Consider the following 21,712-nt stretch of genomic DNA (forward strand, 5'->3'; position numbering starts at 1 on the left):
CAGGAAATTAACACCTCAACAAGTGGGGCTTTCAAGGAACAGGTTTAGAATTAGACTATGACCCACTTAATCCCAAGTAAACACACACCATTCTTCATGGCAGATTGAGATTTCAGGGTTAAGTCCAGATGAAATTCAGTAAGATTCAGTAACTAAAAAAAATGCCTAAAATGGAGGTTATGGTATACTTTTTTAGAGTGGGATTTCTAGCAATGGAAAAACTCAATGTAGATATAAAATTATTAAGCCAAGATTTCACTTTTTAAAAATGAAATTTTTTTCACTTCACTGGAGAATTAACCGCAGAACACTTAGAACCAATGGTTATTTCTTCAGAGTTCACTGAGATGTAATTGCTCCTCAGAGGAACAATTCAGAAGTATTAATCCCAATGGAAGTTCAGTCATTCGGTTTTAAAATGTGGATTAGGCCTTTTGTTTTTGTTTTATCAAGGCAAGTCCTTCTAACTACACTCTTTACTGAAGACACCAACCCTCCGTGACAGATTGTTCTGAAAAATCTGAGAACTGGGGCATTATTTTAAAAAAACAATGGCTAAAAAAAGAAAGAAACCACACACACAAAGGGATAGAAAGGCCAGCTCCGTTAGAGAACACGCGAAGAAAATGCCCCTTGGGGTCTTGAGGCAGATCCGCGGGCCCAACTCGGCCACTCTTGAGATTTTCATGGGGAGGTTTGTGTTCCTGCGCGCTTCTTCCTCCTTATCCTTTCTAGAGCGCAAGGGCTGCGCGGCTTCCACGTTTTCCCTCCGCCCTGAGTCCGCTGTCGCGGGCAGTCATGGGGCACCCGAGAGAGCAAAGTTTCCAATCTCTCCCCGTGGCAACCCATCCTAGCGCTCCCGGCCCTTCCGCAGGGCAAAGGGGGGAATCAGAGGCGGACAGAGCAAGCGCACGCCCTCCGCCTTAACAGGACACTTAACACTGACTCTACGGGTGTCTTTTAGAGGGGAGCGGTCCCGCTTCTGCCTGCCCCGCCGCGAGGTGGCCAAAACACCGGTCTCCTTTCCCCCGCAGCGCGGACGCCTCCGAGAAGGCCGCGCTCATTGTCTCTCACACAAACCCTGGCAAACAGGAAGCCACCTCGGCAAAGGAGGAGGGGGGGGCACCCGCAGCGTAGGAGCGACAGCCCGGTCCAGCCAGTGACGGCGCGGAGCTCGGCGGCCCGCAGCCAATCAGCTGACGGGAGCGTCTTGGGAAGGCGGAAGTTCCGGGCTGGCGGGCAAGGCGGTGGTGGTGGTGGCGGCGGAGTCGGCCGGGCCCCCTCTTCCCTTGCTGCAAGCCCCACCTTTCGGCTTCCTCGCACCGTCAATCAAAATAGGGGAAAACCCCGGAGTGGGCTCCAGGCCGCCGCCGCCACCTCCACCAGCAGCAGCACCGCCGCCGCCCGAGCTCACCATAAGCATGTCCCCGGCAGCAGCCGCGGCCGCCTCGCCTTAGTGGCAGCAGCAGCAGCAGCAGCAGCGGCGGCGGCGCAAGCGGGGCCTGCGCGCGCCGGGGGGGGGGGAGAGAGAGCGCCAGCCAGCCAGCCAGCGCTCGCTCGCTCTCCTTCCTTCCTTCCTGCCTCTCGCTCGCTCCCTCCCCGCCTGCCAAGTCGGCAGAAGGCGCCCCTGGCCGCTGGCTCCTCCACGCCATGACGGGTACGTACGGGCCTCAGCGGCGGCTCCTGCTGCTCTTGCTCCCGGGTCCGGCGGGCGGGCGGGCGTCTGCTTGGGAGTGTGGCTCGAGCGGCACTGAGCAGCAGCAGCAGGAGGAGCAGAGCCAGGGGAGGAGGGAGAAGAGGGGCAGGGGCAGCGGCGGCGGCGGCAGCACGGAGGGAGGAGGAGGAGGAGGAGGAGGGCTGCGCTTGGCGGGCGGGAGGAGGAGAGCAGGGCGGGCTCCTCTGCGCGGGAGGGAGCGCTGGGGCGATGGGGAAGGGAGGGGGCAAGCGCTCCAGTCAGTGACTCTCCTCCCCTCCCCTCCCCCGCCGCCCGACAACCGGCCCACCCCCACACTCCCCGCTTCCCTCCGCCTTTCTCCTCTCTGCCCCCCCGCGCCTTCGCTTCCCCGTTATGCCCGCAGCTCCCGAGAAGCCCGTGAAACAAGAGGAAATGGCTGCCTTGGACGTGGACAGCAGCGGCGGCGGCGGCGGCGGCCCCCACGGCGACTATTTGCAGCAGGGAAACGGGGCCTCGGCAGCCGCTTCGGCCGACGCCTCTGACGAAGCCGGAACTCCCCAGGTAAACGCGGAGCCGGGCGGCTGGCCGACGCCTCCTCCCTCCCCCGCAGCGCCTCTTCCACCCTCCCCCCCCCCCGCCCGCCCGCGTGCTGCCCGGTGACACGTCGCGAGCGCAGGACTCGCAGGCGCCCCCGCCGCGCGCGCTGTCCGGAGGGAGGAGGAGGGGGAGGGAGGCGGTGGCGGCGCAAGAGAAAGAAGAAGGCCGGCGGGCGGGTCGCCCTTCTAACCTCCCCTCCCGCTTCTCTCTGTCCCCGGCCTGCCCGCCGCGTATAGGACACCCAGCCGTCGCCGCTGGCGCTGTTGGCGGCTACCTGCAGCAAGATCGGGCCGCCGTCACCGGAGGAGGACGACGCCGCTTCTCCATCTGCCGGAGCGGTAAGTGCCCGCCCCGCCGCGCTCGCACGGCCTGCCGGAGGGGGTTGAGAGGGAGAGAGAGACGGCGCAGATCGCCCGCCTGCCTGCCCGCCCGCCCGCCCGGGGGAGGGACGGGGAGACACCGCATCGTACTGCCCGCCCGCCCGGGGAGGGACGATCGCAAGGCCGACCTGCCGGAGAGGGGTCCCCAGGCTCCCCTGCCTCTCCAGGAGGAGCCGGTCTCCCTGAGGGAGGAGGGAGGCGGCGCTGGGACTTCCCCCTCGCCTCTCGCCGCGGCGCCTTTTCCCTGCTTCTCGACGGGGGTGGGGAGGCGGGAAGACGGCGGGTTTCTTCCCCCCGCAACAAATGGGAGATAAACGGGGGGTTTGGTCCCTGAAAAAAAAAACACCCGAACAACCCTCTGTTCCCTCCTCCTTCCTGGACTGTCAGCTGTGTCCCCCGGAACCCCACAATCAGACAAAATGAAGGCTGGGCTGAAAGACAGGATGCACTTTAAGCGTGTAAAATGGCTGTTTGGAAAAAAAAAAAAAAAGGAGTCAGTAGTCCCTAGCGGAAGCGAGAGAGCTGCTTTGAAGGCTGTTTTCTGGGTTGGGTCGGGGTGTGCATTGCAGATCGTGGAAGATAAAAGTAATCAGAAGTTGTTTTTTTCCCATCCCCTCCTTAATGCTTGGCCTCTCTTTATGTCCTTTGGGGAGCGGGGTTTCCTTTGAGAGGGCTTTAAGCCCTTGAGATTATTAGGAACATCTGAAAGGCTTGGGGGAGGGGGGAGTTGATGGTTTTGCCAACTTGAATGAGGAAAGGATTACATTCGATGGGTGAAATAACTTCTTGATGGATGGCTTGTTTAGTTCATGTCTCAGGAATTTATCTGTGTAAGAAAAGCAGAAGGGCTGGCTTTTAATGTTGAAATATGGTAGTGAACACTACCCTGATCCTGAATGAAAATTGCACCATTTTTGAGTTTTCTAAACTTCATGTTTCATAGGTTTCAGGGTTTATATTAAAAGGGGTGGGGGACTAATTGTATCTTTTTTCAAAGTTTGCAATCTTGTGTATAGTCTGTACAAGTACTGTGAAATTTGTAGGGACTTTTCAATAAACATACCTAGGAAGTATGATCCCATGACAGTTTGTGACTCTTATACTTCCATGCAGTTGTCATTTAATGCTTAGTTTATACACTTTTCTGTAACTATACTATAAGTTATCAACTTTGCTGTAACTTAAAAACATACTAAAAGCATAGTAACTTCAGGTAGCAAACAAGTATTATCTCTTTAGCACAATAGAAAAGTAATATATGCTTCCAAGTTTATCACTTCTCCACAGCCTCTGTGAGCTAGTGTGAGAGCCTGGAATGAAGCCAGGTGTTACACATGTTCAGACACGTCCTAAATGTGACATAGTGAAAAAAATAACACAGCGTGGTCTCAGACACTCTGAATTGAGGTTTTTTGACATGATTATTGAAATTTTTCAACCTAAATGTGGTCTTGGCCTACAGAATTTGCTATGATTTTTAAAGCAGAAAATTGGGAATTTACTATGTGAATTCAGGACCAAAAGTTGCAAAGAGGTACATGAAAAAAATCAGGAAAAAAAGGTTGCCCTTGGCAAGTTTAAACTATTATCAACTTATTTCTGGTTTTATGTAAATATGTAATGGGAAAAATGGGTTCAAATAAAATAATGGTTGTGATCAGAGGTGGTATTCAGCAGGTTCTGACCAGTTCTGGAGAACCGGTAACGGAAATTTTGGGTAGTTCAGAGATCCGGCAAATACCACCTCTGACTGGAGATTTTACAGTATCCTTCCCCTGCCACACCCACCAAGCCACGCCCACAGAACCAAGTAGTAAAAAAATTGGAATCCCACCACTGATTGTGATTAGTGTTTGTTCCTCCAGTTTCAGTTTGCCCAAAACTCAATAGACAGTAAATGATAGATTCAGGTACTTGACTTATGACTACAACTGGGACTAGAATTTCAGTTGTAAGTCATGACCTTAAGTTAAGGCATCCATAAGATCAGACATAAATTTACAACCACTTTATGGCAGTTGTTAAGCGAATCCCATGATGGTAAGTCACTGCAATTGTAATTTGAGGCATCATGTGGCCAGATTCGAAGCTAGGATCATGGTCGTTTACAGAAACCAGTAAAAAATGTCACAAATTATAGCTGCATTGATCATGGATGCTGTGAATGGCCATAAAGATAAGCTGGTTGCCAAGAATCCAAAATGTGGTCACATGTCCACAGGGATGTGTGTGGTCATTGTGACTCTGGAAATTGGTCATAAGTTCTGGGGAGGTCTATCATAAATTCAAATGACAAAATGTTAATTGAGAACTATCTGTAATGTGCAAATCAAACTAAAAAAATTAAAACTGTCTCTGAGTAGCCAAAATAGGAATTTAGAGAAACAAATACTCAGTCTGCAGCGGACAAGTTTTCAGGTCGGTTTTAAACAGACCTGCTTGAAATCTGATCACGTTCCTAGATTCAGCTCTGGAGTCATGTGCCTAGCTTTCAATGGCAGGTAGTAGCAGCAACCAATATTGTGATTGATCTTGCAACTGTTGTACCTGATCAGATAACAGATAATCAGAGTTGGAAGGGACCTTGTAGGTGATCATAGTGATACATGTCTTTCTTTAGACCCTGCTTTGACTGTTAACTTCCAGTAATTTAGAAAGCTAAGCAGGATTCATCTTAGTGAATGGGAGATCATCTGAGAAATCTAGTGCTGCAGGCTGACTAGGGGTTCAAAATAAGCATCCCAGTGGTACATCACTTCCATATCTCATGGAAAAATTGTGAATGTGACCATGTACGTCTCAGTAAGAGTTGAGACCAATTTGAAGGTGACTTGATTTTTTTTAAAAAATACCTTTTTATTCTATGAGGTGTCCTTTGCAAGGTGTCTGGAAGCATATGTCTTCCTTTCTAAAACAGCTGTGCTGATTACTCATCTACATCTGCTGAGAGTTCTCCTTATACCTCATGCAAATTGTGCCCAGATTGGCCTTTGTGGACATGCTTGGTCCACTGCTGAATTAGTGATTTAAATTCATTGTTTCCAGACAGTTTTGCTGATATATTTTAATGGTGTTATCTCTATTTATCTCTATTTTAAAAAATAATTTGAGTCAGGCTGGAGCGTATGTGGAGCTGTGGTACATGATATTTTTGATAGAAAGGCATCTGGGAATTTAGTAAAAAGGTTGGTATCAATATAATTAATATAATACAATGCACACACATTTACAGCAGCTCACTTTAGATATTTCTTTGTGTAATTTTACCAAGTGTTAGAAAAAATAACAGCACACTTCTTGCATTAATTGCTTGTATTTTTTAGTCAAACTGTTTCTAAATATTTTCCTATAACTACTTTTGCTGCCTTTATTTTTGTTGATTTACATGTGTGTGCATGTTTGTTTGTTGTGTTATAATCTAGCTTTCTGTCATAAGTAATTCATCTATTTAATTAATTCTATTGTTTATTTCCTGTATTGATTTTTTCCCCTCATCTGTGCCATTTTCTCCATCTCTGCTCTTTTTTTTTTACATTTTGAAGTTGGACAGGAAGTTATGCATGCTTTTGGGCCAGGCATCATCCAGAGCTGGATCCAGGAATACTGTAGGGTAGATTAAATTATCCCATCCTACAAATGGAAATTTGATTTCTGATTAATGTTATCAGGAAGGGAAGTACAGTATATGACTTACATGCCATAATCAATGCATTTAAAGTCTTCTTGCATTATGATTTAGAATCGCTTAATAAGAAAGCAAAGTTCATTTGAACTTGATGGGGTTTGCTTCTAATTAAATACATTTAGTTTGGGAGTTAAATCTAATGATATTTATCATACATTTTAATTGTGTGCACTTGTCCCAATTACATAGTGGCAATATATAGCAATTTTAATTATGTGTTCTTACAAAGACATACTGGGTCATTCAAGACTGATTGCTTAAATCTTTACTATGGAATCATGAATCTGATATAAACATACCTCAAAATAAATGACTATCAAAATAATGACTAGTGGCATCTTGTATAAGTTAAGCAACTGATTTAGGTTCTGACGTTACAATTAATAAGTTTATACTTATGCTTAAATATAGCTAAAGCTTTTGGTTTCAAGTAGCTTCTGATAACTTGATCATTCTCAGAGACAAAGAGTTGTTGTAAGATTGTTCAATGTAGCATAGAATCAATTTGTTTAATACATCACCTTATGTTAATAATACTTCTGTAAAATAATCACAAAAAGCATCTTCGCCTATTTTTGCCTTTTTCTTCTGGACAATGTAAGTTGTACACAAATGAATATTTCTTCCTTACGTAGCAGCTAATGTAAGCAAATGAAATTTGTACTGGTGCAGTTCTGAATATATCAAAGTGCATTTTGATATTGATTGGTTGAACAAGAACTAGAGTTAATTACAATTCTTTGATTGCATAGGTAATAGTTAACTAAGTAAAAAATGGAATAATTTTTCCTCCAATTTCTGTGAACCCAAGACTCATTCCCTCATTCATGATAATTTAGAAAAGAAATATTGTGTGAGATAGGGTAGAGTGAAGATATTGCAAAAAAAAAAAAAAAAGTGGCCTTGGGGAGCTATGAAGGAAACAGCAATGTTGTCATTAAAAAATGAAAGCTATAATTTTCAGCCTTTTAGGAAGGCTTTACTTTAAAAATAACCCTCTCAAGAAAGGGATGTTCTGGGAAGATGGATCTTGGATGGCTATTTAAAATTAACATTGGTTTTAAACCCTCACAAGTTACTCTGGTTGCTGACCTCCACTCTGCAATCCTCAACACATAATCTCTTTGGGTGAGCTACTCAGTGTGTGAGTATACTCCTGGTAGCCCACTGATTGGAAAGTTGCGGTAGAGACCTTATATGTGGCAGCTTTCTTGGTTTCCTGCTGCTAATAGTGAAGGAGAACCTATTCCAGGTCTACTGAATCAAGATCACTATAGTGAAATGAACTTCCTTTATCCTTCTAGCTATGCTGCTCAAGACATTGGTGATGGTAACATAGAATCCATATAAATGTGATTGGGATGATTTCTGAATTAGGGAAGGTACACTGAATGGATATAAGGACCTCCTGAAAATGAAGTTAATGACTAATAAAAGGAAGGATATACTTTTGCCATATGCATACACATTCCTCTCTTTTACATATCAACAATATTGCAGATTTGTACATCCATTACCACCTCTAATAGTAAAAACAATAGGCTATATAAAAAAAAAACCCTAGGAAAATATCAAGTTTCAGAATTGTGGCATTTTATTGGACAAAACAAGCATCATAAATTGCTAAGGTGTTCTTTGACTGTGAGTGGCTTAAAATACTAGTTGCTGGCAATAGGAGCTCTGCCATTTTGAGAAAGGAATGAAAAAGTTAAGTCGTGATGCTACTTTAGATCAATAGCTGAAAAAAGTTAGGGTGTTTTAATTGTACACTTGTATATGAAACACATTTTAGAAAACTCAAGCAGCTGCACAGGGAAGAAATTGGAAAAGGGTACCTGCTTTCTTTGGCAGGACAGATCCCACTGACCTAGAAATAGAATGTGTTATAGAATGTGAAATCTGGATTCAGATCTATGTGTGCTGATACTATTAACATATAAATACAGTTTTAGTTTCCTTTCCATTTCTGTGAATGTATTATTAAAGGCAAATATGCATTTCCTTTATATCCTTAGTTATCTATTATATGGTGTGTCAAAATGCATAATTCCATTTATTAGACTGTGACATATTTCCCTCCTTTTTATTTATTTAGCTGCCCAGAGTGATCTTATAATAGGAGAGATGGGTGGCATAAAAATTTAATAACCAAATATTTTGCAAACATATTTTCTCTTGAATGCAAAATTTGAATTGACCATACAGTACATCAGTAATTACCAACTTGAAATAATCAAGGTTACACATACGATTTATTCACATTTCTGCAAGATATCCAAATCGAGGGAAAATGCCAACAAAAATTGAGATGGCGCAGTGCCCATATGTAATAAATTTAAATTATTTTTTGTTTAAAATTGGAATTTCTTGGGTCCTCTCTGTGGGGATCAACTATGTCAGGGGTGTCAAACTCAAGTCCGGGGGGGGCAGATCCGGCCTGCAGGGTGGTTGGATCTGGCCCGCGAGGCCGTCCTGGAAACAGTAAAGGACTGGCCCGTGATGCCTTTTCCATTTTCACTGGCAGAGGGTTGCAGGAGGCTGTCACAGACAAAAACTGAGCTTGGGAACCCATTTTCACTGGCAGAGAGCTCAGGTCACCACTGGCACACACACACCCACACCCAACACCAGTGACGTCAAGCTCGCCACACCCCTCCAGGCCATGTTCACCCTGGTCCCCTGAAGTCAAACAACCCTGGTGCGGCCCTCAATGAAATCGAGTTTGACACCCTGATCTATGTGATGCTGTGCACAAGTGCCACACTGATAACTCCTAGCATATTACATGCTCCTCAAACACTTTGAAAGATGATGGAATGGATTGCATAAAATAAAAAATTAAGAAGGTCTATTCTTGCCAGCAATATTTTGGAACCAATATGAATTTGTATCTCACACTTAAAAGAGTTCTTTCTGTTGTTTTTTATTGCATGAACATAATGAGAAATGTATGGTTGGGGTTTTTTTTTGCTACATTTTTTACTATGTGTTTTTTTAAAATACCCTTTTCACACTCCGAAATGTGAAATCTGAAGTCTCAGGAAACCCCTGGGGAAAAATAGCTAAAGATGTGCAACTTTAGCATTCCAGAAAAGTTGGAAGTAGTTAAAAACATTTTCAGTTAGAAGATCATAAGATTCTTGGAAGATGTGTATCTTAATAGAATCTGACTGAATAGAAATCGTAGAGCTGTACAACTCTGCTCCTGGTTGCCACATGTAAGAGGAAAGCCTTGTGTTACAAGGAGGTGTCTTTCAGGACTTTAAAGGAAAGGAATACTGTCATTTCAGTTTTTGAAACTGTGCCGAGAGCGTGAGAGAGAAAGAGAGAAGCTCTGTTGTTCCTTCTGCTTCTTTGGCTTTGTACATCAAATATTTTAAAAATAACCATGCAGGAAAATTCATGTAAAGGAAAAATATAAGCACATTGTAGTTCAGAAGAAATAGACACATGTAAGGCCAAGAGTAGAAATCATGTGTTATTTCCAAGGTTGGGCACAGATAATCTTTTTGGAGAGTTACTTAAGTGGGGAATGATTAATAGTGTAAACTGTAAAGAAGATGAAATAGAAAAAGAGCTCAACTCTTTTCTATTTTCAAATTTTCTCCAAAACGTTTTTAATAGCTAAATTATAGTGGCTGCATCTTTTATGCCCACCTTGCATTCTTATAAATGCAACAGCTAGTATTTAAAAAGGACCAAAGATGATATTGTATTAGATTTGTTCATATTTCTTCCTTGTGAATTTTTTGAACATCAAAAAAATTAGGCTGTGCGGTAGTATTATCTCAAATTTCATTAATTTATAGAGCTGTGTTTGAAGGAGAAGAAAGCTAAAATGATGTCAGCTCTACAGTTGAGAGTAATAAACTGAAATACCTTGATTTTCTGTGCCCTAATTCAGGCTAACAGTGCCATGGGTATGGGTGGAAAATACTTCTTGCTGCTATTTATGCAATGTAATTTTAGCTTAAAATATAAGTATCTATTACAAAGGTCTTCAAACTTGGCAAGTTTAAGACTTGTGGACTTCAATTCCCAGAATTCCTGAGCTAACATGACTGGAGGATGAATTCTGGGAGTTGAAGTCCACAAGTCTTAAAGCTGTCAAGTTTGAACACCCCTGACTATATAACTATCAGCATAGCTGTGATTCTCCTGTAGGATCCTGAATCATATATTTCTTAACCTCCAAAACAAATCACTTATCATTTTTATATAACCACGTATACCTTCTTTCATTATTCCTCTGACTTAGAAATATTGATGCTTTCAAAATGTGAAATTAATGTAAAGGTCAGCATTTAATCGCTTACAATAAATTTTTGCTAAGGAGCTATACGTGTAAGTGCAATACAGGTAGTCTTCAGCTTACCACCACAATTGAGCCCAAAATTTCTGTTGTTAAGTGAGACATTTATTAAGTGAGCTTTGCCCCCCTTTTACAACCTTTCTTGCCACAATTGTTAAGTGAATTACTGCAATTGATAAATTAGTAACTCAGTTAAGTAAATCTGGCTTCCCCATTGACTTTGCTTGTCAAAAGGTTGCAAAAGGTGATCACATGACCTTGGGACACTGCAACGGTCATAAATATGAACCAATTGCCAAGGGTCTGAATTTTGACCATGTGATTATGGGGATGCTACAAAGTTGTAACTGAAAAATAGTCATAAGTCACTTTTTTAAGTGCTGTTGTAACTTTGAAAGGTTACTACTGTGGCAAGTCAAGGACTACCTGTATGCATGCATAAAGTTGGAATTGAAAGGGTTTTGTAAAGAGGGACATCCAACACAGCAGAGATGTGGCTAAGATACTTTGGGAAAGGCAGTAACCTAATACATTCATCTTGTACGGAATTACTTGATGAGGTCAAACTGTTCAAATCAAAGGTAGTGTCAGAGAAAAGACCTCCCCAGTTTCTTAGTGTAAGCAGTCACAACTTATTAAACTAAGAGATGAATAAATCTTGGCCTCCACTTTGGGGAAAGTTGTTAAACAAATAGGATGTATCTTGCTAATGATAAGTTTCCCTTTTATTTTAATTGAGAAATTATGATTAACAACTTCAGAATCCGAGGATTATCAAACTACCCTCAACTATGTTTTAATGTTTCAGAGTTAATTATGGTTTTCTAGTTTATCTAAAGTAGGAATTAGTATATAATAGACGTCTTTCTAATTATGTTTACTGACACATGTGTAAAAACGAAGAGGCTAACTTGATAGGATTAACTTGTTTGCATCCTGGCATAACAAGTCAAAATCTATTTCTTGTTCTTCAGTTATTCAAATATATGTACATAAATGCACAATTTCTGAAATAGTTCCTTTTCAAGAACCCACTGTTTAAACAAACTCTGTAAACGGAGTTAATCAAAAAGCAAGATAAATAAATAAAATTGCATAAGTTGCTACTTGCTTGTTATAGGTGCTATTCTACAATTAACAGTTCCGAGTCTATTAATGTAAGGAATTAATAATTGTAAAGTGGTTAAAGCAACAACGGAAAAAAGGTTTCTGTGTGTGGAGAACAGCTGTGGTTTTTTTTTAATTTAACTTTATATGGAACTAAGATTGAGCTATTTGGCTTACTATGTACATACAAGTAATGTATTGCTCATCTGTCATTTACACAGACATTTTAATTTGGTTTTTGTTTTTGTTTAGACAGGAGATTTGACCTCTGTACAGTTAGCAGGAACACCAAATAGATGGGAGGTATTGTCTGCCACACCTACAACTATTAAAGATGAAGCCGGCAATATAGTACAGATCCCGGGGGCTGCCACAGTAACTTCAAGTGGACAGTACGTTCTTCCTCTTCAAAGTCTGCAGAATCAGCAGATATTTTCTGTGGCACCTGGTTCAGATTCATCAAATGGTACTGTGTCCAATGTCCAATATCAAGTAATACCCCAGATACAGACAGCTGATGGTCAGCAGGTTCAGCTTGGTTTTGCAGCCTCTTCTGATAATGGTAGTGTGAATCAAGAAACTGGTCAAATTCAGATCATTCCTGCCTCCAATCAAACCATTATTGCCTCTGGAACATCCTCTAGTAACATTCAGAATATTTTATCACAGACTGGCCAAGTCCAAGGGGTGACAATTGGTGGTTCATCTTTTCCTGGGCAAGCACAGGTAGTTGCTAATGTTCCTCTTGGGCTGCCAGGAAACATTGCATTTGTTCCCATCAATAGCGTTGATCTAGATTCTCTGGGACTAAGTGGTTCTCAAACCATGACTGCAGGCATTAATGCCGATGGACACTTGATAAGCACTGCACAGGCAATGGATAGTTCGGACACTTCTGATAGGACTGCAGAACAGGTTTCTCCTGAAATGACGGAAACAACCACCGATACAGACTTATTTGTGCCAACGTCGTCATCCTCACAACAACTGCCTGTAACCATAGACAATACTAGTATATTAGAACAAAATTCAAATAGTTTGCCCTCCACTAGTGGGCAGGTCCACAGTTCAGATCTTCAGGGAAATTACATCCAAACATCTGTCTCGGAGGAGACACAGGCCCAAAATATTCAGGTCTCAACAGCACAGCCTATTGTACAACATATACAGCTTCAAGAATCTCAACAAACGACGAGTCAGGCTCAGATTGTACAAGGTATAGCGCAACAGACAATCCATGGTGTGCAAGCCAGCCAAAGTATATCACAACAGGCTTTGCAGAATCTTCAGCTTCAGTTGAACCCTGGGACTTTTTTAATCCAGGCACAGACAGTGACCCCATCTGGGCAAATAACTTGGCAAACATTTCAAGTCCAAGGAGTACAGAACTTGCAGAACTTGCAGCTTCAAAATGCTCCTGGCCAACAAATAACATTGACACCTGTGCAGACCCTCACTCTTGGTCAAGTTGCAGCAGGTGGGGCCTTGACTTCGACTCCTGTTAGTCTAAGTACTGCTCAGTTGCCAAACCTACAAACAGTTACCATAAATTCCATAGACTCTGGAGGTATTCAACTGCATCCCGGAGAAAATGCTGACAGTCCTGCAGGTATGGTAAAACTAATGCTTTGAATTATGGTAAAAGTAATCATAATTATTGAAGCATACAGAACTTTTCTCTTCATGCAGACTAAAATTCTGATGCTTATTCTTGGTTAAATTAATTTGTGATTTGTCGAGTTGATGTTTTTAAATTTATATTTTCCAAATTTTGGATTCTAAACGATTTTTGATACTAGATTTGGACATTCATGCTCCATTAGCTCATCTCATTTTTTGTAAGCTTAAAGCAAAAGCAAGCGGTTAACAACATAAATTGATTTTAGAACTGAAACACTACAATTGGTTCGAAACAGAAAGTCCAGGTGTGTTTTTCTGTTAACTTCATTTTATGAAACCACTTGACAAATTTATTTTGAAAACGAGGAGTTTCAAAAACAGTGCTCTGGTATATGGGCTTGGTAATTATTTTATGAAAAAAAGAAAGGGGAATATGAATATTTTTTTAATGCACTGTGAGGCGCGAAGAAAGTGGATAGATTTTTTTTTTTCCCCATCTCCCAATAATACAAACTAGTGTCATGAGATGAAGCTCCATGGTGGACAACATGGGCAGGCAATAATAATTGTTAACGTGTAATAGATACTTGAATTGTGCTGTTTGTTTTGACAGCAGATAGCTTTTTAATTTAATTTAATTTTTGTCAATGAAGGCATCATTGGCTGCTAGTTATGGTGGTTATATATTGTATATCCCTAGGATTCTGGAAATACATCATGCAAAATAAAAGTGGAAGCGGACTGTTGGCACTCATAACCTCTTTTTGAGATACATTATTGGCTTCTGTCACAAACAAGATGGTGGACCACTATCTGATTCTGCTGCATCCCCTTTTAAGACGGAATAATCTTTTTTTATCTGGAGGTTTACATGCCACACACTTTTATTATGGACTGACTATGTGTGCACACTTGACCCTGGGAAAGAGGATATATTGGTGAATTGTAGAGAGCACTTTGGAAAAGAGGATGCTATGTCCTAGCTTGGTAGTCTTGCAGGATACTTATGCCAGATCTTAAAGCAGCACCTATACATAGAAGTTGCAATATAAGTTTGAATGGCAACTATTGTACAGGCTATAACCAAATGCAGTGAATCGGCTGTAGGCCAGTTTACTTCCTTAAGGAAGCAATAAACACAAATATGAAAGTGCTTTGGGGAACAGGGAAATGAGAGCTGTGAAATCCATCATAAAATAAGATTAAACATTTTCCCATAGGAATGCATATAAGGATATTTTTTCTTTTCTGAGAAGATTGCATGAAGAAGGATGTTACTATCTTTGGCCATGTTTCCTTAATACATTTTTAGTTGCTTGACTTATGATTGATACTGGTACAAATAAATCATCATACGATAGGAGTCCAGGGGGCAGGAGATAAGAATGTGATTTCTGTCAATATGCATTTTTTGGGGAAGTAATGCAGATTATCCACTTTTTAGTCCTATGGGCCATTATTTGGAAGCCTGAAACTGAAGAATGTGTGGTCTAGAAATAAGATTATTGATTAACCTCATTGACTAAAAAGCTTTCAAAACCACTCTTTTTAAATAACTGAATTATCTAGGTTTTCTAACCATACCAGAGAACCAGTTTGATGTATTACTTAAGGCTAGAAACCAGGAGACTATGAGTTTTACTCCTACCTTTTGCACAAAGCCAGCTGGATGACCTTGGGCTAGTCAGTTTCTCTCAGCCCTAGGAAGAAGGCAGTGGCAAACTGCTTCTGAAAAATCTTGCCAAGAAAACTGTAGGGACTTGTCCAGGCAGTTTCTGAAATTTGGACATGATTGAACAGAAGAAAAAACTTAAAATATTATGTTTTTATTACTTGTAGTAAACTGCCATTCCTTGAACATTTTACACTTACCTAAAAAAATCTGAGTGATATCCAGTTAGGTCATTGCTAAAGGAACAGATATGTCCCCCTTCTCCCTGGTAGCCCTTCTATGTCCAGATCTGTTCTAGAATACTGGTAGCTTATCTGCAACAGATTTAGGACTTACAGGGGGAGAGAAGATGAAAAATACATTTCCTGGTACAGGGGATATTTTTAATCAGTATTGGTAGCTGCTGACATATTTGCATACTATCATTAAAAAAATAATTGAGCTTTTAAAATTATATTCTAGGAGAAATTAAAAGCCAAGAATTCATACAGTATTTGGAATGGTAGCCAGTAATTATTAATTTATAAATGTTTCTTATATTGACATATGACTTATCATTTGTAATGTAACTTTTTCAGGCAGGCTGAATTTTAATGGAATTCTCACTGTTTGAATAAGTTGTCTTCATCCTCCAAAATTTTATCAATCATGTCTGACAGCTGAGGAGACGAAATGAATTTTCACCTGAAATAGTCCTTTAACAAACATGACTTTGCATAATTGTTACATTTTAGATCCATTTTTCTCTTCTGATGATAAATACATCTTTAGTTGTAATGAAAATGTATTTATATATTCAGTCATTTTGTATAAATGCATTCAATTTTAATGAGTCAACATTTACTAGTGAAATAATCTAGGAAAGGACTCAAATTTGTGGGAGATCCATGTATGTTTCTTGCTAGTTGAAATTATAGTACTTTTATAGAGGAACACTTGAAGATATATCTGAATTAGCCAAATGTTCCCAAACATATATTTCAGTAAGAAATTTATTTTTCAGAATTATTCAAAACCATAAAATATTTATATTTTAACATTTTTTGGGAGGGTGTGCTTATGGAACAACTTGTCTTGTGAATCAAGATGCTAAAGTAATTGTTTCTCAGGTGTTGCTTTGTTGGGCTAGCCTCAACACCTCAGTTGTTCTGGATTTTCATGAGATCACAATTCCTGAACATATTACATGCTACTGTGGTAGGAACAGAGAATTGTTAGCATTCTTTTGCACACATGTGAAAGCTTAAATAGTTCTTTGGTTTTACTTTTGAAAAGTAATATTTGGGGCAAATTGAAACCAAATGGATCTGTACCAATATTCAAGATAACAGTTGTATGCCCCCTTAGCTGGGAATAAATTCTGTTGAAGAGAGTAGTACTTGCTTCTAAGTAAAGACCAAACTGGCAGCCAATGCAGCTTGTGAAGCAGCGTTGTAACATGGGCCATTTAAGGGGCTCCAAAGACTGCTCATGCTGCCACACTCTGCTCTAGTTGTGCAGTGCAGTTAATCCAGTAGGGCTGTAGTGACTGAGTGCAGGGAGTGGTGCAGAAACCAAAGTTGTGCAAAGGCTCTCCTAGCCACACCTGCCACCTGCTCTTTGAGCAGAAGACATGGGTCCAGGAGAACCCCATAAGTTGCTAACTGGGCCGGAGAGTGCAACCCCATCTAGAACAAAAGATGTCAAAGACCCAGATCTTGAAACTCCATGTACAGAAAGCCACTCAGGCTTGTTAAGGTCATCATAGCTTATTGTCCTGCATCCAGGTGCCTACAAGTCTCCAAGACCTATGAGAGGATAGCGACAGCATAACTTGGGTCACCAAGAGATGGAGATATAAAGTTGAGTATCATCAGCATATTGATGATACCTCAATCCATTGTGACAGATGATCTCACTCATAAATGGATCAATATTATATTATTTGATTATATATCTTCCTCAACATCAAACTTTAATACCAATGACAAATTATATAATACGTTCTGTGGGAAAATCGCAGTCTGTGTGTGTGTGTGCGCGCGCAAGTGCCTTCACGCTAAATATCTTCTTGAAATATATGTTTGATTCTTGTTTGTATTGAGTATGAAATTTGTCCAGCAAGCACTATAATTTAACTTGTGTTGCTTAAACAAATATCAATGGCAATTAGGTTATCTTTTTTGTTTTTACAAGTTATTCTTGCAACATTTTACAGATTTATAACATTAACCTTCTTCAACAGAAGTTCTTCATAGATACATATGTTGTATTACAGCAACTGAAGGCTATTAAATGTTAGAGTAAATTAAGTGTATTAAATATCCTTTATACCACTGGAGAATATAGAGATGGATATTATTAGACAAAAATAGGCTAATCATAGTGGTTTGAATGCTAAAACAGTACTACAAATGAAATGTAGGTGAATACCTAGAAAGATTTTTTTTAAAAAAAACTTTGTATTTAATTGATATTGGCTCTGTTTCTCTTGAAAGCTTGCCCTTGGCATTTAAGGATTTTTTTTTTCTTCCTTTGGCATACTGGAATGTAATCTTTCCTTCCCCTGGCTTTGCTCTGTCTGGGAAGAATGTTGCTTCCATATATAGGCTTCTTAAGGCTTCCCATTCAGAGTAAATGGAAGAGTTAATGCTCAACACAACATCAGGACTGGCAAAGCATCATGCTGAGCTTTCATATAACTCTTGGAAGATGCGGAGGGAAGGGCAGTTAAACAGTTGCAGACAGATAGAGCTGATCCAAGGACAGGAAGCATATGTTTTTTAACAGGTTTGAAGGTTGACTTGAGCATTGGTGCAGCTATCCCACTTATACATGTAGCTTTGCAAACTCTCCAACAGATGTACTGTTATTGTACTGGTTCACAACTTTCAATTGTTTGTTTTAATTGCTCAATCTTTGCCATTTTTGGATGTGTTTTTAATGTGTCAGTTTATCATTATCATTACCTGATATCAAACATCTGCTTGAGCTGTTTAGACAACTATACATCAATGAAGCTGCCAGCCCAAGAGAATAATTTGTAAGGGTTTGGTATAGGTTTTATTTTTTTAAAGCATTCTTGAAACATCATTTTTATCTTTTAAAATCTTCTCTCTAGTTTCAATAGAATTCTTTTACATATTTCATTGAGAAGCCCTTTTTTGAAAAAAAAATATTATTTTTTTTGCTTTCCAGCTAGAAAAATGGTTGCTTTTGTTTGTAACGTTTTTAATAGCATGCTTAATTGATTTGACACCTGAGGCTAGATGTGGGTTTTTCAGTAGAGATATGCAGTTCTTATAGCTATGAATAAAAGTACATAAATTGTCATCTGGCATTCTGAGATTGGAATGGATTGATTGATAAGATAGGATAAACAGATAACATTGCAAAGCTTAAGACATTTACAGTTTTCAAGAGCCATGGTGGTGCAGTGGTTAGAATGAAGTATTGCAGGCTGACTCTGCCCACTATCAGAAGTTTGATTCTCACCAGCTCAAGGTTGACTCAGCCTTCCGTCCTTCCGAGGTGGATAAAATGAGGACCCAGATTATTGGGGGCAATATGCTGATACTGTAAACCGCTTAGAGAGGGCTGTAAAGTGTAAAGCACTGTGAGGCGGTATATAAGTCTACGTGCTATTGCTATTTCTGCTTTCTGTGTAATGGAACTGACTGTTGATCTGTAATATTCTCTCCTCCTCCCCCCCCCCCCACCTTTAGATATTAGGATTAAAGAAGAGGAGCCCGATCCAGAAGAATGGCAACTTGGTGGTGATTCTACACTGAATACCAATGACCTGACACATTTGCGGGTGCAGGTGGTGGATGAGGAAGGGGACCAGCCGCACCAAGAAGGAAAAAGATTGCGAAGGGTAGCTTGCACTTGCCCCAATTGTAAAGAAGGTGGTGGAAGGTATGCATTCCTTGTCTCATTTTCTAGCAAATGTCTTTAAAATAAATGAGGCAAAACTGAGAGTGATCATTAAATTGAGCACCTGTATCTGTGGGAAAGCTGTGCATCTTGCTCTTTCGGTGCCAATGGGGAAGTGACAGATTGAAGGATGTGGCATTAGATTTTGCGGTGACAGCTCATGCTGCTCCCGAGCTAGTTAATGCCCTTGTTCACTGTACATCTATGCCGAGGTACATGAATGCATTTTCTTACAGTTCAGTGTAATATGCAACATGTTTTGATGATGTCAGTGTTTTGAGTAATGTTTGTTTCGTTGCATGTTTTAACAGGGGCACCAATTTGGGAAAGAAGAAACAACACATCTGTCACATACCAGGATGTGGGAAAGTCTATGGAAAAACATCACATTTGAGAGCTCATCTTCGTTGGCATTCTGGAGAGCGTCCATTTATTTGTACGTGGATGTTTTGCGGAAAAAGATTTACGCGTAGTGATGAGCTACAGCGACACAGGAGAACACATACAGGTGACCAAATCTATTTTTTTAAAAAACTTATTTCTTTTGGCATATGGGGTGGGAAATTAAAGCAGCAGTTGGTCGTTAAAAACCTCATGTAACCATCGCTATTGATTTCTAAACATCTATAGCAGTGCTTATAAATCATATGTGCTTTTCTATTGAAAGAAAAGGAAGAGTTGTCAAGAGTTTCAAATTTCAGCCGTGTTAAGATTTGCGTTGGTGTGAAAGAAAAAACTTTTTTTATATGTTGACCAGGTGAAAAGAAATTCGTCTGTCCAGAATGTTCCAAGCGCTTCATGAGAAGTGATCATCTTGCCAAACACATCAAAACCCATCAGAATAAAAAAGCTATTCATGCTAGCAGTACAGTGCTTGCATCGGTCGAAGCAACACAGGAGGATACTTTGATTACTGCAGGCGGAACAACGCTTATCCTTGCTAATATTCAACAAGGTTCTGTTTCAGGGATAGGAACTGTTAATACATCTGGCACCAGCAATCAAGATATTCTTACCAACGCTGAAATACCTTTACAGCTTGTTACCGTTTCCGGAAATGAGACAATGGAATAAATATACACAAAATACCTATTAATTGTGGTTATTTTTATACAGTAGTGAGAAGAATATTGTTCCTAAGTTCTTAGATATCTTTTTATTGATGTGCAAAAATTTTTGGATTGACAGTAACTTGGTTATACATGACACTGAAATGCCTTACTTTGTATGATATTCCATAGTATATTAAAATGGTAAAATTGCATGAGTTTTGTAGGTACTTTTGGAATCTAGAAGAGATTAAATTTTACCAACTTGTATAAAAAGAAATTTAACAATGGAAATGGTAGTCTAATCAAATGCATCAATCCTTTGTGGTTTAGTGTAAAAATGAGAACATGTTGGTATTTATCTATTGTAAGATAAAAGTTGATTGGTGAAAAGAAATCATGTTATGATAAAAGAAATTTTGTAATTTTCTTGACTGGAATTTTTATTATGCATAACTGACAAATCAAGTTTCCAAGCAAATGTTTCATTGTATAGGCTTTACTTAGCTCATCAAGTTGTCATTTTGAAGCTAATTATTTTAATTAGGTTAACTATGTACAATATTTTAAGCATTACTCTTGTAAGATTTTGAAAATTACATTTTAACATGGAGCTCTAGGGATAGTCACCTTTTAAATCCTGTTGAAAAGCCATGTTTAAAGTTTAATTTTGCCAAAATAATGTCTTGTTAATAATATTCTTTAAGTAACTAATTTGGGCAATATAACTGATGTTTAAAATTATTCAAGGCTTAAATAAAAATAAATTGCTGCATTTTGGGTGATGAAACAAAAATAAAGATACCCTTTTCTTGAATATTGGAGGACCAAAAATTAAGGGTATCCATGTCAATTGCAATTTTTATCTAACTTTGTCTCCAAATACATCTGTCTGCCAGGGCCTTAAAAGCCATCATGTAAATTTTCAGTAAAAAAAAAAAAAGACACATAAGCACTCAGACACAGACACGCATATACAAATGCAAATAATAGAAAATCATTTCCATAGGGACAATAGTCCATATTAATATTAGTGATAGTGGAATAAGGGTTTTACAACGCTTTTTTCTGCCAAGCTTTGGTTAGTTGAGCTGCATTTAAATATCCACATCTTTCCTTTATGCTTCCCTTAAATTGTATGTATCCAGTACATTTAACTGATAAACATATATGTTTTTTATTAAGCTGATTTTTTTATTTTTTAATTACTGTTTATATTTTCAACTATAAAATATGTACACTCTTAATTTGCATAGCCAAGTCTGTAAGTGCTCTACCGTTTTACAAAAAAAAAAGTACAATAATTGCAACAGTTCACTATTTACAAACATTTGGAAAATCTGTTCATTTGTTCAAACCACCTCAAATTTAAAGGCTACCTTATTGTACGTCTAAAGTGTATTATAACAGTGTGGTAGTTAATAAAACACTATTTTTTTTCCTTTTGACTTGGGATTTCTGGTTTTTTTGGCCTTTTAATTGTTTAAAAATGACTCATTGAAAATTCATGGAGGCAGATAGCATTCCTTTTTACCATTTCTCTGCACAGGAAACCTCAGATGCTTCATTGTTGACCAATAGACCAGTATAATTCTTCCTTCATGTTCATTTCAATCACGTGCAGTTCTCAAAGACACTCATTTTTTCAATTTATTTTGATGGATCTCATTGGATATATCGCCTTTGATTTGGATTTGTTT

At 39.9% G+C, this 21,712-nt stretch overlaps 1 protein-coding gene and 1 long non-coding RNA gene across 3 annotated transcripts in view; one reads left to right on the forward strand and one right to left on the reverse strand.

Annotated features, from left to right (window-relative positions):
• The window catches only part of LOC148133139 (uncharacterized), an 18,680-nt gene extending 16,001 nt beyond the window's left edge, over nt 1–2,679 (reverse strand). Inside the window, exon 1 of the long non-coding RNA XR_015746513.1 lies at nt 2,547–2,679. This is a non-coding gene — a long non-coding RNA (uncharacterized LOC148133139). The remainder of the gene's footprint in view (nt 1–2,546) is intronic.
• On the forward strand, nt 1,219–21,460 carry SP3 (Sp3 transcription factor). 2 transcript variants are annotated; one of them, XM_026677696.2, is made up of 7 exons: nt 1,219–1,657; nt 2,079–2,236; nt 2,509–2,610; nt 12,009–13,365; nt 18,753–18,945; nt 19,275–19,471; nt 19,721–21,460. In XM_026677696.2, exons 1-7 carry the CDS (start codon nt 1,651–1,653, stop codon nt 20,035–20,037), a joined length of 2,331 nt encoding a protein of 776 aa, XP_026533481.1. In that variant the 5' UTR covers nt 1,219–1,650; the 3' UTR covers nt 20,038–21,460. The 2 variants fall into 2 exon arrangements, with proteins under 2 accessions (XP_026533481.1, XP_026533480.1); XM_026677695.2 differs by lacking the exon at nt 1,219–1,657 and having other exon boundaries at nt 2,069–2,236.
• The last annotated feature ends 252 nt before the right edge of the window (nt 21,461–21,712 follow it).

Source organism: Notechis scutatus, chromosome 1 (genome assembly GCF_049901735.1).
Source record: "Notechis scutatus isolate UNSWTSFEM ecotype Mainland chromosome 1, rNotScu1.2, whole genome shotgun sequence".
Taxonomy (NCBI): Eukaryota; Metazoa; Chordata; class Lepidosauria; order Squamata; family Elapidae; genus Notechis; species Notechis scutatus.